Source organism: Taeniopygia guttata, chromosome 3, assembly GCF_048771995.1.
Source record: "Taeniopygia guttata chromosome 3, bTaeGut7.mat, whole genome shotgun sequence".
In the NCBI taxonomy this organism is placed as follows: domain Eukaryota; kingdom Metazoa; phylum Chordata; class Aves; order Passeriformes; family Estrildidae; genus Taeniopygia; species Taeniopygia guttata.
In genome coordinates, this window is record NC_133027.1 from 86,885,710 (window position 1) to 86,901,478 (window position 15,769).

The 15,769-nt window shown below is 42.0% G+C and overlaps 1 protein-coding gene across 7 annotated transcripts in view; it reads left to right on the forward strand.

Moving 5' to 3' along the window:
• CFAP61 (cilia and flagella associated protein 61) overlaps positions 1-15,769 on the forward strand; it is a 91,796-nt gene that overhangs the window by 24,224 nt on the left and 51,803 nt on the right. For all 7 annotated transcript variants that reach the window (XM_030268635.4, XM_072927328.1, XM_072927329.1 and 4 more), the window contains 4 exons: positions 928-1,054; positions 1,386-1,463; positions 2,604-2,810; positions 4,590-4,724. In XM_030268635.4, coding sequence (XP_030124495.4) covers positions 928-1,054; positions 1,386-1,463; positions 2,604-2,810; positions 4,590-4,724 — 547 coding nt within the window. The remainder of the gene's footprint in view (positions 1-927; positions 1,055-1,385; positions 1,464-2,603; positions 2,811-4,589; positions 4,725-15,769) is intronic.

The window sequence follows — 15,769 nt, forward strand, 5'->3', positions numbered from 1 at the left end:
AACAGGAATAAAAAGATTATACTACATGAATCACAACTTTTTATCTGTGGGTGAAAGAACTTATTTCTTGGAACTGAAGCTGTAGTTCAGCTTCTTGAACAGTACTCCACAAATGTGGGTTGTGTGAGCTGTGTATATCTAGGAAGGGGTTGATGCTTTGACATACACTGGGAGATCTCCTCAGCTGCTGTAGACTGTCAGTGTGAAGTGAATTTTCTTGCTAACTGCTAGGTGGGAGATGTTTGCTAACAGTCTGTAAATGAGCTAAGTGCCAGGTTCCTGCTGTCTGTGGGTAGGGTGTTCCATGTATGGCTTAGGCATTCTGGTACCAAGTCAGTACTGTGTCAATACAAACTGGCACTCCATGCTTAGCAGAGGCGTTGCAGTCATGTAAGTTTATCCTCATGTGTTACTGCTTGAGGCACCAATACCTAATGCAAAAATCAGTAATTTTGTTCTCGGAGAAATTTATGTTCCTGCTTTACTTTGTACCTGACAGCTGGCTCAGTTATATTTTTCTCTGTCCTTTTCTCATTTTTTCTTGCCTTTCCCTGTTTTAATTTAACTCTTTTCCCCATGTGCCATATTGTTCAGCTATAGATTCCACATTCATTTTATGGTTCTTTGCCTCCCTTTATTGCTGACTTTTGCTCACTTGAAGACAAGTGATACCTGGGTTTATAGATTGGACTGAGTGTTTAATAGCAGATAAAGCAAGATTCTGGAGTTGTCTCAAGTAGAAGCTCTGATCTTTTCTATTACTATGCAATAAGTTCATATCTGCCTTTGGAACAAATGTCATTTAGCAATCTGCTGCAATTTCTGAATGGTGTTGTTGGTACTTGTGAAGGGTGTGTTGTCTTAAGCTTGGCAGTTGTCCTTATTTTGTCACAGAGTCAACTTTAATTCTTTTTTGTCCTTTTTTAGGTCATTTAATGTAAGAAAAGCAGCAACCAGTGACCTACAGGGTGTCAAAGTGCTCATTAAAACTCTTAGCTTGAATGAAAGGATATGGAATGACTCAAAGATATTCACTGAGGCTCGAAGGGATCCAGTGAGTATTTGTTGCTGATATGTGTTCAATTCTGTCCTAAGATCAGGACTTAACCCAGGACTGAAGCAGTAGCTGAGCTTGTAGCACTCTTGCAGCAGCTGTACCCAAACTGAAATGTCGGTGAGGAAAGGTCTGTGGTCCAGAGTCTAGCCACACACCTGGCTCAAACAGGACCCTCTTGGGGAGCAGGCTGGTTAAACTGGGATGGTGCCTGGGAGCTGCACTGGGAGGAGAGTGTTTTAACTGGGATTGTGTGGCAAAATGCACAGTTACCATTAGAAAGAGATTCTACTGAAACTGGAAATGTACATCTGTTGCCTTTACCTTGCAGGATGGGATGCCAGTACAGGCTTTTGTAGCAGAAGTTTTGGATCAGATCGTTGGTGTTTCTGTCACTAGGGATGAAATGGTAAGTTCAGTTTGTGTTCCATTGAGCTCTGTGGTGCTTGGTGCTCACAGTAAGGCTGAATTTTGTGCGTGGCACTGTACTTGTGCCTAACAAAGTATCTGTAAAAATGCTTCTTGTAGAATCTGTCTAGTCTACGCCCACTGTATTATTTCTCTGCTCATAGATAATGATTGACACACAGATGAAAAAAAAATTATCCTGTTACTTTCAAGAAGCTGCTGCTATGTCCTGAAAGTTTTCCTCCTGTACTTTTTTTGTGCTTTAGCACAAACCATTCTGCCTCTAAATAGGTGTTTAATCACCTCTTTCATTTCTACTTTCCAAGTCAATAAGCAGCTTTGCCACAAATCCTGCAAAAAGCAGTAATTCTTCTTCTAGATTTGCTTTCATAACTTTTTTGTTCAGCAGTAGAGTCTAAGTGATTGTGAATCATGTACTTGAAAACAAAAGCCTATTCCCTGATGGAGTAAAAAAAGACATTGCACATTATAATTGAATAGTAAACATTCTCCAAGTATTACTTCTGTGGCATTCTGCTAGGACTGAAAAGGTGGATTTTAGGTTGTTCAGCAGTTCTAATGCTTAGTTTTTACAACAGAACAGTCACTCCTGTTTCTGAGAGTAATTCTCTTGATTATTTTAAAAGCTAAGAGGATAGATTGAGTGCATAATGTGCAAAAATGTCAGTTTATCACTTCAACAGGGAAGGTTTGTCAGAGGGCATTTCTTACAGAGCTCTGCTCTGTGGAATTCCCTTTTTCAGCTGGAGTTTGATGAGAGGGATAGCCTGGGCTTCTGTGCCCTGAATGCAGAAAAACAGGTAGGGGGTTTTTTCTCCCTCTTTGGATGTCTGTTAACTTCTATCAGGCATTGTGGGATAAGGGTCAGGTGTGCATTCCTTGTAAATAAGGGCAAGCTGCAAGAAGAGGTTTTGATACAATGAAAAGATTTCCAAGAAAAATCTGTTCAGTCAATGCCCTCAATTGAGGACAGCTCTCAAAGACACTTGATTTCAGTTTTCAAATGTAGTACCCTGATTGATAGAAAGTGACTCATTGGTTGGTATTCGCTAAAATCTTGTCAAGGTGCTTTTTTTCAAGCTGCTGATTACTGCTGACTCACAAATTCCTAATATTCCAGGATATTGAGTATATTCGATCACATTACAATATTGAGGACTTCATTCATTTTAATTACCACCAGCAAGAGGAACACGGACATCTTTGCCACTTTGTCTTGAATCCTGTATTTCATCACTATACAAAATACTTTCTAAAGGAGATTCTTCGCTTGGGTCACAAATCTTCTCTTTACTACCCTATTTATCCAGAATATGTGGAGGGCAAGGTAAGGAGAGTGTGATTAGTATTTCTTATATTAAATATTGCCATATTTTCTCACTTTATTTTTTCTTTGCATCCATGAATGACTGCAAACAGGGATTTTCTTGTCAATCTGCAGCAAACTGTACCTTCTTTTCTTCCTGCCTGACATATTCTGAACCTGTGGACACAGCTCTTGCATAGCAGGGCTGATCCATGGTGTCCACTGGTGTCTTCAGGAAGTGTGGTGAGGAGCAGAGTGGCCTTGGCTCCCTGCCCAGCACAAGGGTAATGTAGCCTGAGTAAATGCAAGGGGATCATCCTGAACACATCCAGGTGGCTTATAAAAACCCTTCCGAAGGGATTCAGGTACTCTAGACTGTGTTTCACCAAAAGTCAGTGGGACTCGGGCATCTCACTGGCTTTTGAAGAGGGGACTTGTGTTCCTGTAAGTGTCATGGGAGAACTGTAAGAACTGAACTTCCAATGGAGAAAATCCATTTCTGGTAAGAACGTAATTCAGAAGCACTCACACATGTGCTTTGTCATCAATCTCATGTCAGAAAAGGGAACAAAAGGTAAAATTTGCAAGCTGTCTGTCCCAGGCAATGAACCGTGCTCCTGGCACCATTGAAGGAAACACACAGTTCATCCCGATAGCAGTTCATCCATTGGTTGTACCTGGCTGTCTTGAGACAGATGGAATTTTCCCCTCGAGACTGGCCACCAGCTTGGGCTTCTGCCTGGCTGGCTGAACTGGGCACCTGGTGTTTAGATGGTGATTGAGATGGGTTCTGTCCTTGGTGACTTGGGTATTTTTGAAACCACCACTGGCTTTCACATGGGAACTGTTTGACAGGTTAGACTTTGGGTACGTTTGCAGAAGGATGTGTTTTCCCATGCACTTTTGTGGAGTTCTAAGTGTTCCCATGAGGAACCAATGTTCCTGCGTAGCGTTAGGCTCTCAGATTCTGAAGAGGCACTCACGAAAATTCATTTAATGGCACTGGATGGAAGAGAAGCTACATTTTACCAGTGATTCCAGTTTTGACTGTTTCCAGGCTACTGGGCTACAGAGTTACTTAAGCTTATCTAATATTATTATCTAGTAAGTGCTAACTTAGTTCTTAGTTACTTAGTTCATAGTAACCTCAAGTTTTTAGTATTTGTGTGTGAGTAATTTAGTTTGCATTAATGTTAATTCTGTAATTCTTGCAATTCTCTTATTTTCTTGCCTTTCATGTTGTCAGTTATGCCAAAGGCAGTCATGGTGTAATAGCCAGATACAGCTATTTCTAATGATCAAGGCTGTTCAGATGAGCGTTAGGTTTTTGTTCATTTCAAATTTCTGACAGTTTATTAACATTTATCACTTGGATGAACCAGACATTTCAGTTGGTATAGAATTTCTATATAAATTCATCTCTGTTCCTTGCCAGGTGAGCAAAGGTTAGCAGTGAGCAGATAACACAGCTTAATGAGGTCAAATCAAGCTGATTCATAATCACTATGGAGAAAAATATCCTCCTGGGGAAAATACTTGTGATGAAAAATCCCATAAACCTGTTTATCTGTCATTCCCACAGAGATAGCAATGTAATTACTCTCATAATTATCTTCATTAGTGTCAGGAATTATCTGCAATTCATTTCTCTGCTCTGAGTATGTTTGTTTATTCGCTGATTTTTGTCTCAGATTTAGCCAACAGAACTAGGAATTGTGTATTTGTGAAGCTGTGCAGCAGACATCTGTGATGCACTGCTCTGACATTCTCTCTGCTCAGATATGGATTGGTGTATTTCAGTTCCAGCATCCCTGTGCTCATTCCCTGACATCTGCCCTTCATTACATGGCTCCCGTGCGGCCGAGACGACAGATTGTCTATCCTCTGCAAGGACTTGGCATAAACGCTCCGTCAGAGCAAGTCTCCAAGGATCAGGTGGGTAACAGCAGAGGCAGCAGGCAGGAGGCACGGTGCCAGCTTGTGTGGGGCCTGGCAGATGGGCTGGCATTAACCTCCCAGTGTTCATGGGCTGCTCCTTAATTACAGCAGCCATGCTGGCTGGCCGATCCCGCTCTGCCGCCACGCCCAGCCGGGCTGGGCCTGTAGCCTGGCACATGTGGCAGCCACTGGAGCAGAGCCTTTCCCACTTCCCATCGTGCTGACATGAGGGCAGAGCTTTGTCATGGCCTCCCAGCATCTTCTAAATGGCCTGCCTTCTGCTGAGCCCTTTCTCCTGCTAGCTTGCAAAGAACTGGTGCAGCCTGGAGGTTCTAAATGAAAAGTCTCTTAAAATTTCATTTTTAAAATAACTTACACCCCATTCTCTTGCATTTTTTAAGTAACTAAAATTTGGCATGAAGGTGATTCCTCAAAAGAGTAACTAGTGAAACTGAAATATTAGGAAAAAAACAATTGGTGATGGATTCTCTCAGTAGGTAGTCGTAATTTTGTGGAGAAACAGTTAGGGAGCTTTATGTCTGTCTACTGTCTTCCAGTTGGCTGCGATGGGCTTCCATATAATATTTTTAGAGGTGTCCTTTTCTCAGTCAGTAGGTTTTGGCACCTAAAACTCTTAATTAGGCAGCAGCTGGCAAAGCGAAATCCAGAACATGGCTAAGACTGTTGGTCTGGGTTTGGCTTTGTTCAACAGCCTTCCCTTCATATGCACTTCCCTACCTTTCTCTTCTCTGCAGAATGAACTCTGATGCTTTTCTTTAAACTGCTTCATATTCTTAATCTTTAAAGTGATTGTTCTTTTCCAAAAAGAGCTAATCTTAGCATTTTTGTTGAAGGTGGAAAATCGCAGACATCCTGTGTTTGAAAAATTTGCAAATCTTTTGTCTGCTCATGTTCTTCCTGAGGTTTTCTGAGCTTCTCTGTAGGTAGTGGCATAATGGTTTGAAATCTCAGATTCAAATTGCTATTCAATAGAATGTGTGAAATTTTTGCTAAGAAGTTGTACTGTAAAAACCCCAACTCAAGGCCAGCCAAGTATCTATGCATCTGCCTCTGCATGAATTACAGATTTTTTTTGACAGACAGTGCTCTATTAGAATGGACATCTGGGGCTAAGTGCTGGGTCATAACTTGAGGATAAAGCTAGTCTGCTGCTGCTTCTGGCTTCTCTGAAATACCAAGAACTTGAAACCATGTAAAGCTAAATTGACTCTTCTGTTGAGTGAATGAAGTGACATTTGGCCACCCTACGTTGGGAAGCTGTCTAACACAAGGAGCAGCCTGCCATGGGAAACTGGGTGTACTCATGAGTAAGGAGGTGGTGCTGCTTTTAGACCTTGGGTTGCAGCCAGACACAAGGCACTTACCCTCTCTCTGCTCAGATGCCTTGTAAAGGAAGATTGATCCCCACCAATGATCTTGCATTACCTTGCCAAATACTGTAGTGAAGATACAAATAGACTGAGGTGTGTCTTATAAATTCATACAACCGAGTTTCAGTAGGCACAATATTCTTATTCTGCCTTTTTATAGTGATTAAAAGGCTTCTCAGACCTACTGTAAACACTAAGGTGCAATCTGTGAGGCAGAGAACAACCTGTCTCACCAAGGAGATAAATGTGCTAGCTCTGCAGAATGGAAAGGCTGAGAAGTGTCACCTTATGAAATACAGTGAGACAAGGTGAAACACATTTTGGTTGTAGAAGATGCTAATGGGCTGGGAAGTGAGGGAAAAAGGACATGGGAGGAACAGTGTTGTGAAGAAAGAGCGGAGAAGAGAGGGAGAAAAGTAAAAGGCAGACAAAGAGTCTCGAGTAGGAATTAGTGGGAAGACGTCTGAGACCAACACCTGCAGAGGAGTAAGGAGAAAATGTCTCCTATTGTCTTTGTTTTGGTGGTTTCAAACAAGATCAGGGTAGGATCTTGCAAGATGTTTAGACTGGGCAAGCAGGGATTCCAAACATTTGAGACCACTCCTTATTTCTTTATCCCATGTATCTATCCCAGCTCACCAAGCTGGTTTAAACCGAGGGGGCATTGCCCTCTCCTATTGGAAAGCAGCTCCTCTAGAGGTAAATCTGTGCCCACTTTTTTCCCATGAGCTGGAGAGCAGGTTAACACTGTAATTGCTGCTTTAGAGTGCTCTGCAGTAGTGGCAGGATTTGTCACATGAACTACAGGATGAGGATTGTAAATGCAAGTTGATTTCAGAAGTGTAAAGTTTTCATTGATTGCCTGGCCTGATTGGTTGCTTGAGTATCTGTTGCTGGGGATAATGTGGTGATATTCTTGCTTTGATACCTCTAAGATGCCCCTTGATAACTAGTAATCAACAAATCAACATCTGCCTCCATCTGTTACTTTTTCAGCTGCCTTCCTCTTGTTCCAGCCCTTCTCAAGCTCTTGCTCCCCTTTTCTAGCTGCAGAGTGTCTTTTTCCCCAGTAAGAGCTTGGGGCTGAGCAGCTCAACTGTTCTATGTGGGGACACAGCTCCTGATTTGTGTGTGGGTGTCTGTGAGCTGTCAGCAGCTCTGTATCTCAGCGAATGTTGGTGGGAGCTCTGGGGCTCCATCAGTTGCTGTTTCCTCAGTACATCCCAGCCTGCTTAGGGCATGAAGGGCATTCACTCATAGATACAGATCCAGGGCATGCACAGGCGCTTTCCTGCTTCCTTCTTCCAAAGCCAGAAGAGAAACCATCAATCTAAACCACAGAAGCTCTGCTCTCAACTAATTCCTCAGCACTGCCAGTCCACATGGATCTCATCTGTGCTGAAGAGGTGCTTTTCCTACAGGTCTGGATCAGTTGTTACAGACAGATGAGCACAATGTGTGGCAACTTGTTCTTGTCCCTCTGTCAACCCTCTCTATTCTTCTGTGGTGTCTGAAAAAAACACCAAAGGAGAAGTGCAATGTGTTGCCCTCCCATGGATTCCTGGCCTATCCCTTCTGTCTCATGCAGGGAGCGTAAGCTGTGTCTTGTGGTTTTAAAGGAAGCATAGATCTTTCCTCCCGTGGGCTCTCTGGCAGAGCTAGATGTCAGCTGGAGAAAGGTACTCCTAAACTCCAGGAACTTACCCTATAACTCCACAGCCAATTGTTACCTGTGTGGCCATTTGCCTGCAGTTCTCCACTCGCCCTGTTCTCTCCAGGCCCTTGTGGCATTTCCTCTGGTTCACTCTTGGTTTTGGTTTGAGATAGACTTTTCGTGGGTGTTGTGGCTTACTGGTAAAATGACTATGACTCTGGAGAAATACAGAGCTTAGGAGCTCTCCCTGCTCCTCCCCATTTGCCATCCTTTTCCTGAACGCTTTGCCATAGGTTTTAAGGCCATCACATGTTTTTTCACTTATTCTCTTAAACCACAGCTCTGTGCTGCTTCACCTTTGCCTCAGAAACCCTGTCATCACCCCCAAGCTGTGGTTCTGTTTCCTGAAGGGCTGTAAATTCTTTCTTACTTCTTCTTATGTTTTGAGATTGGAAATACATTTTGCTGCTGATTTTGTGTGTCTGTTTCTACCAAATTGTCTCCCATTTCTCTGTAGAAGAGATTCGGATAAATTGGGTAAGACTAGTCTGAGAAGGCACAAAGCAGGAGATGTTAACCTTGCCTCCCCTTAGATCTCCCACTGCAGCCCTCTGGAATGACACTGTTGCTGATTTGTATCAGGTCCTGAGGTATCCAGACGTTGGGATGCCTGTTGAGCACCAAGTGTGGCAGAGGTGCCACATCTTGGCTCAGAATTGCATCAGCCACATGTCTGCTATGCTGGGGTTCAGGGCACAGACCTGACAGAGCTCTTGCCTACTCATTAGAGCAAACACTTTTACAGCTGTGCCAAAGCAAAAGGAAATCTCTAATTTTTGTATTCTGGATTGGCAACCAGTGCTGACGTGCCAACTGGCAAGAGATGCAAAGATCCAAACTCTTAATTCCCTCAGCATTAAAACAGATTAGATTGTTATTCTGGTTTGCACATCTGTCAGTCACTGCGGTCATGTTACATGCAAAACAGTCAGTTACAACAGAATCCTGAATATCTTATAAAGTGCTGCTGGCCTTCACTATGCATGTCATTATTGGTGGAGTAGAAAACTACAGGTAATGAAATAATTCTTAATTATTTCTTCATAAATAAACAATTTATAAACTTGTTTGCGTTCTCACCATCTGGGAGCTTTCTGTTCTCCAGCTGCTTCATGTAATTATCAATGTAAGGGAAGAATAGGTGATATAATTAACAAGAATAACTGGTCCACAATGAAGAACAAAAATGGCACACATCTGTGGAATTATTTCCTTTTTTGCCCTTTTATTATTTTTCATGCTATTGGGTTTATTATGGTTTTATTTTATAGCTGCATTCAAGCTGTCAGGCCCTATTGCAGTTTAGAATTGTTTTTTCTGCTCCAGCTCATAAAAAGAACAGTTGCTGAAGCCCGTGAAGTGTTGTATAAATTTAGTTAGTTCAGTGTAATGTTCAAATAGAAAATGGAGGCTAAAGCACTGCAAAGTCAACAGTTTACAGTACACATGTGGTGGTATTTTTGTGTGTTTGTCTGATTCCATGATGATGGTTATGGTAAAAGCTATGAGTAAATGGGCTGAAACTAGTTTAAAATAATAATTAAAACAAGAACATGAGAGGAAAATACATCCTTGCTTTTAGATTTATCTTAGAAATTGTTCCATTGCAGTGTATGTTCACAACTATGTACTCAGATGACTTGTGAATGTAGGAGCCATCCTGGATGATTCTCTATTCTCTGAGCTTTTTATGTCCATTATAAAATTGCAAGACTTAAAATAGTACATATTTGCTGTGTTTTGTAAAAAGAAAGTAAGAAATTAACTATCAGGTAAAACCAGAAGCAACATCTGAAACTGTTTTGAACTTGATAAACTTTCTCTTGAGGCAAAGAGTTCTTAATAAACAAAAATGAAACTGATCTATATGAGTGTTTGTACAGAAAACTCATCTGTAGATGCTGGTGTCCCCTCCAATAAACTCCTGGGGCTCTACTTTCTTTACTCACTCTCTGTGGCTTCTACTTTCTGGTGTTACATCAGTTCATTACCAGCTGTCTGAACCTTTCACTAGTGCCCAGACTGAGCACAAGCCTTTATCTTGACCTGTGCAGGCAGGAGAACAGAAAAGACTCAGAACTCATAATTTGACTGTTAACAAAACTTTGCTGTCCAGTCCCAACCAGTCCACAGTGCACAGCCTGAAAATTGTAGCTCAGTTGTAATTCAAAGGTAATAAAAACAAAGACTTAAAATAAAATATTAAAACATGGGGGAGAGGCTGCCACAGAACAGTCCATTCTGAGCAAACAAAGCACTTTGCTTCCAACTGCAGTTGAGAGTGCAAACTGCACAGTTTGTCACCTTGTGTGTCCACAGAAAAATGTCAAGAAGGTGGAGAGGGACAGGCACAAGTTCTGTGAAGCACCAGAGCCTCTGCTTTGAAGTGTATGCCCATCCTGGGCACTGGCCATTCCCTGTTCTGGTCTTCAGGCATGACCACAGGAACAGCCAGCTCTGCTCCTGGAGGTGTTTCTGGAACAGTAGTGCCTGGAGTAATTCAAGGGAAGGAGTCACTGCTATTTTACCCTTTGTCTGCCTTGAAGCTAAGTGTGTGCTGGCTTGGTAGAATACCTGTAGCAAATAAAGGTTTATTCTGGCATTTTCAGTTCTATTTATGTGCAGTTGAAGCACTGGAATGTACTGAATATGGCTAAAATATGGAAAGGATTCGGGGTTTATTTTCATCATTAGGACTTTACTAAGATAAAGAGCAAATATAACAGAGAGCTTAGATGGGCAAGAGAATTCCCTGCATTTTAAATATCAAGGCTCATGTAGCAAAGTTAAAATGGCAGAGTTCTTTCGTGTTACAATTTGTGTGTGAGCACTGGGATGACAAACAAAGGCTTGGTTGGATAGTTTTCACTAACTAGGGGAGTAGTATTAATTTTTAAAGCAGTAACTGTTGCTGAAGATGTTCATGTGTTTGAGTAATGAATTTTTAATGCCTTTGTAGTATGTGTATGGATGAAAATCCATTATTTATTGTTCTTTCCCTTGACTGGTGAAGGTGATGGTTTTATGGCACCAGTAGGCACACAAACAGGCATTCTGAAGTGAGGCTGATAACAAATTTCCTCACTGTAAATATCAGTGGGGTTTGTGCAATGCTGCCATTACATTTTGTTTGGAAGGCTGAGTGTCACACCATTATGGGAGGCACCAGATGGCATCATTAACAGGAATGTTTACCACGTATGTGCATGTGTGAAATTAAAAGTAAGATGACCTATCTTTGTTTTGAAAGCATGGTGTCAGTGCTGTACAGGTGTTAAAGACATTTGCAGTAAACTGAAATAGGCACTTTTGCTTACAAACAGGTCAGACTTAGTTTAAAGTTTTTTCAAAGCTGTTTGTTAGATTGATAATTCCAGTTTTTAAGGAGGAAACAGATATTTTTTGCTACAGAAAGGTAACGTTTATCGTTAAAAAGGGGAGAAGTATGTCTGCTTTCCCTAAAACATTATTTGCTGACCCTACAAATCATTCACCCCTTATATCCTGGGCTATTATTTGTTACTTTGTGTTCATTATTTTATATATGAAATGTTATGATTTTTTTACTATTTTTTCAAAACTTTTAATTTTATACCTCTCTGATGTTTTTCAGTGAGTTCAATATATTTGAATTGCTTCCTCTGTTGCCCTGAGTCTGTACGTGAGGTGCCTGTGCTCTGGCTCCACTCTGTTGCTGATGTGTCTGTGTGTGTGTGGGCAGCTGTCTCTGCAGGCTGGCTCAGTGTGCCCAGAGACCAGTGCAAGCTGCCCCTTGTCTGCTGTTCCTGTGCTCAGGTCAGGGGTCCCTGTAGGGCTCCTTTCCCCAGGGACTGCCAGGGGAAATGCTTCTCTCTCAGAGGGATGTGGAGCTTATGGGGTCAGTCCTTAGCCAAAGCCCAAGTTTGTATTTGCCACTCTCTTTCCTCCTGCCTTGAAGAATAAGCTATGAACAGGTGACCTGGGAAACAATGACTGCTGTCAGAGGACTAGAGCCAGCCATGTGCTATACCCCCTTGCCAGCTTGAATGCTTTGATTAAATTCCTATGCCTTCCTGTTCTGCCCTTTCTTCCCAGAAAAATGGGGGAGAACTGAGCTCTCTGAGAGTGGTGCCATTCTGAGTTCATTTCTTTGGTCTTTGAAGCAGGGCAGCAAGCAATAATCAGATCCTTACATGAGTTTGAACTGCCCAAGCCTCTCTGGGCTGGGGATCCAAATGTCAGTGCTCAAAGGGAAAAAGAGCATCTTTTTACCATGGTAACAGTGGTTCTGTGAGGAAATTAAATAGATGTGTCTGTGCTCTACTCTCTTCTGCTGCTGGTTGGAGTTAAGCAGAAAATCCCTGGTTTCATTTGGAGCCCTAGGGACTGGTATATGATTGGTTATCAATATAGAGGTGGCTTTTTCCAGAAGCTGAAGATTGGCATTTACCCACATAGGCATAATAATGGTGTAATAATACTGACTTCATTCATAAAGACTTTGGGGATCTGTGGATGAAAATATTCTGTAAAGGCAAGCTGCTATCTGTCTGAGCCACAGTCCTAAAGAAAGGTTCTTTGACAAAGACTAAACAATTAAGGCTGCACTTTTCATCACTGTTTTTCTGTTTTCTTTTACTTCTGTTTCTGGTGTTTGTATAAATCTGTGAATACTTGGAAACAGTTTTTGAAAACATGTTTGCAGAGATTACTAATGAGGCTTTTTGGAATGTAGCTAGTATTTAGAAAACTATTCCTAATGCAGGTTGAAAAAGCATGCATTTTCCAATCAGTTTTGTTCATATTGCCTTGGTAAACATTGATGTTTCTTTTTATAACTTGTGGTTCAAATGGAGCTTGAAATTAAAATAGCTTTGTTTGCTCACCTTCTTGTTTGCCTGTTGCTGAGCTCAGCACTACTCTGCTAACAGGTTTGTTAATTGCTTTCGCTGCTTGTGATGGTTTTTGCAGTAATGGTTCAGATCATGCTGATGCTCTAGAGCAGTAACTATCGCTGGGATTTCTCAGTAACAAATGCTGAAGTAAAACAAAAGCATTGCAGGCAGATGTTGAATCCCACAAGCCAGAGCTGGGAGGGCTCCTCCAAGTAGTAGTGAGGCATCAGTGAAGATGCCAAGAACATAACAAACGAAGCTGCCCCATGTTTGCCATGCAGTGCCCCGAGCAGCCCTGCTGAATGTGGACCACTGCTAGGTACTTGAACTGCAGTCAACACTTCAGTGTGTTTAGCTGGGCAAAGCCCAAGTCCTCAGGGTCTAATAACGTCAAGTCTAAGTTTAAGAGCCAGAGTTGATGGCCTTAGAGGCCTTTTTGAAATGAAAGGATTCTGTGGTGCTGCAAACTGTACAGCATTATGGAGCCTTTGCGTGAGGAGTCCCAGAGAGGACTGCAGCAGCTCTGACACACCACTTAGTGTTACTACGTTAGACTTTCCAGTGCCCAGTTCAGAACACAATGCTGTTTTCTTCCTGTCAGGGCTGAAATACTTTGTCCAGATTTTTGGTTTTATATTTTTGTGTGTTCAATTTCCATGGTTTTGTTTGTTAGAATTAAGCTTATGTTTGCTATAAACCCTGACCAATTGTAGAGTAATTATCATAAATATATGTAGAAACCCTACAGCTTTCCCAGGATCCAATGTTTAAAAACTAAAAGGAGCATCTAAATATTCTGGATATGAGTTTGTACCATCAGCATGTAGTGTAAAGTCATGGGTAAATTTACCATGAATTCATTCCCAAGGCCTGTGCAAGGCAAACAGGAAAGCTGGACATGAAGCTTTATGTGATTGGAAAGTGCAAAGAAATAATGTGTTTGCTGAAACGTAATCAATATTTCATGACTCTTTTTCCATTGGTTGCTTGGGGTAGAAGGATGTGTGAATTCTGCATGCCATAGATTAATCCTGCTCTGGCCCATGTTGTGGTGTGAAATTGTAAGTGAAGGCCATGGTTCCATGCAGGATGTGTGTTGTCAGTGTCTGGGGGCTGCATCAGCGTTTTTAACAAGGTCCAGTTTGAAGGCTTGGAGTGATGGCACTGGCTGTCTGTGTGCAGGAATAACTCCATGGGCTGATGCCAAAGGGCCACCACTGCCCTTTGCAGCTCTTCTGTCCCTCTGTGCCCAGACAGGAACAGCATTTGGGGGGGGGGGGGGGTAGGGGTCCCAGTACCCTAAATAATCATTTGATAACAACAACAAAAAAAAAAAAAAAAAAAAATCCTCCTTTCTACATATGCCTTTTCTACCAATGGCAATTAATGCTTTTTACCTTGCATTAGTTAATGATTGCTGGTTTATTTAGTAGATTGGATACAAACCAAACATGTTTGTTTGCTATTGACCTATCAATTATGATGTCTGATTTCCCCTCTGGGGAATACAGGTAGCTGTTTGTCCTGACATGCTGCTAAAATAGGTGGTATTATGGGACCAGTCCACCTAATTCCTCACTCCCTGGGGCCGTTTAGTGTACTTAGCTGTAGAAAGGTGATTTGTGGAACACGACAGCTGTTGGTGCTGGGGCCGTTGTGTGGGGAACAAAACAGGTTATATTCTGCTCATAGGCTGCCTTTGTATCACTGATCCAGGAGCTGTTTCAGAAATTAGACAACTTTCTCCAGAGAACTGTATTCCTGCTTTCATTGTTGCAGTGCATTAAAATAAACTACCACCACAGCAGTCAAAGGAGATGTTTGAGCTTGGCATTGCCTTGAGGCTTGTTGGGTTTATGCTGTTTGCTGCTGGCATTCCTGCCTATTTTCATTGATTAGGTATGTTACAAGTAGTTTCTTTTCATGGTTTTTGCCATTTTATTAATTTATTAAGAGATGCATTTCAATACAAATATCACTTAATCATTTTTTCTCCAGAAGGAGGAAAAACTCTTGCTTTTCTAGAAAATTGCAAGTCTGTGTGTGCAGCAAAACCCAGCCTGTCAGAATTGCTGTCTGCCAATCCCAGGAATGTGAATACTGAGGTGAGGGCGCAGAGTCCTCCACACCTGACTGGGAGAGCACCACATGTGTCAGCATTGGCAGAGCAACAACTCCTGTAGATGGGCATAACCATTTAGTGTGCTATAAGAAATGCAGTCTGAGTTTGATTTTAAGTAGTGAGGAATGTCTGTAATACTTGGCACTGGTTCTTCTCGTTTCCTAAAATCTCTTCTAAAGATGTACGCTTCCGGGAAAATAGAAAGGGCTTTTTCAGCTTCTGAAATGTGGGATTGTTACAGATGTAGTCTGTATTATTTAATTTACGATTAAAACCTATTTTGCTGGCAGATCCTTGTGTAAGAAGTGTTCAACCATTTCAAGAGCACTGGCTTTAAATGGGATTATGGAGGTTCTCTGTAGGGACTTGCTTGTGTCCTTTGTAAATCTGGTTTGGAGTAGCAGGGTGGCCCTGTCCCTCACCCAGGTATTCTTCACTGTGGGCCTGTGCTGGCTGCCATACAGCTGACCACCATTAAGCAGCCACCCTGGGCTGACATACTTTTTGAGATATCTTCTGGAATTTTCCCAGGGCAGTCCAGTCCCTGAGATTGAATCTGGCTCACCACTGGATGTCGTCATTACACTGTGGTGAACTGCAGCTCAAAGAACATTTTTCTGGCAGTAAAAAATAATGTTGCCTGACCAAAGGTGACATTTAATTTTGCCACATTCTGAATGACTTGCTGTGCAGTTATGCCCATAGGGCAGGGGATTGATCCCTAATGCTTCCTTAAGGGAACAGGACAGTGCTCTAGTGAATTACATGGTATAGTGGGGCAGTGCTGAAACCTCAGCTGAGGAGCTCCACCACTGCAAAGACATGGCATTACAGATCTCTTGGGGATCTCAATGTGCTATGTACTTACTGACAAGGCCCATGTAAGTACCACAGCTTTTAAAGAAAGTATTCTTCATCTAGTGAGTTCCTCTGTCAGCTGA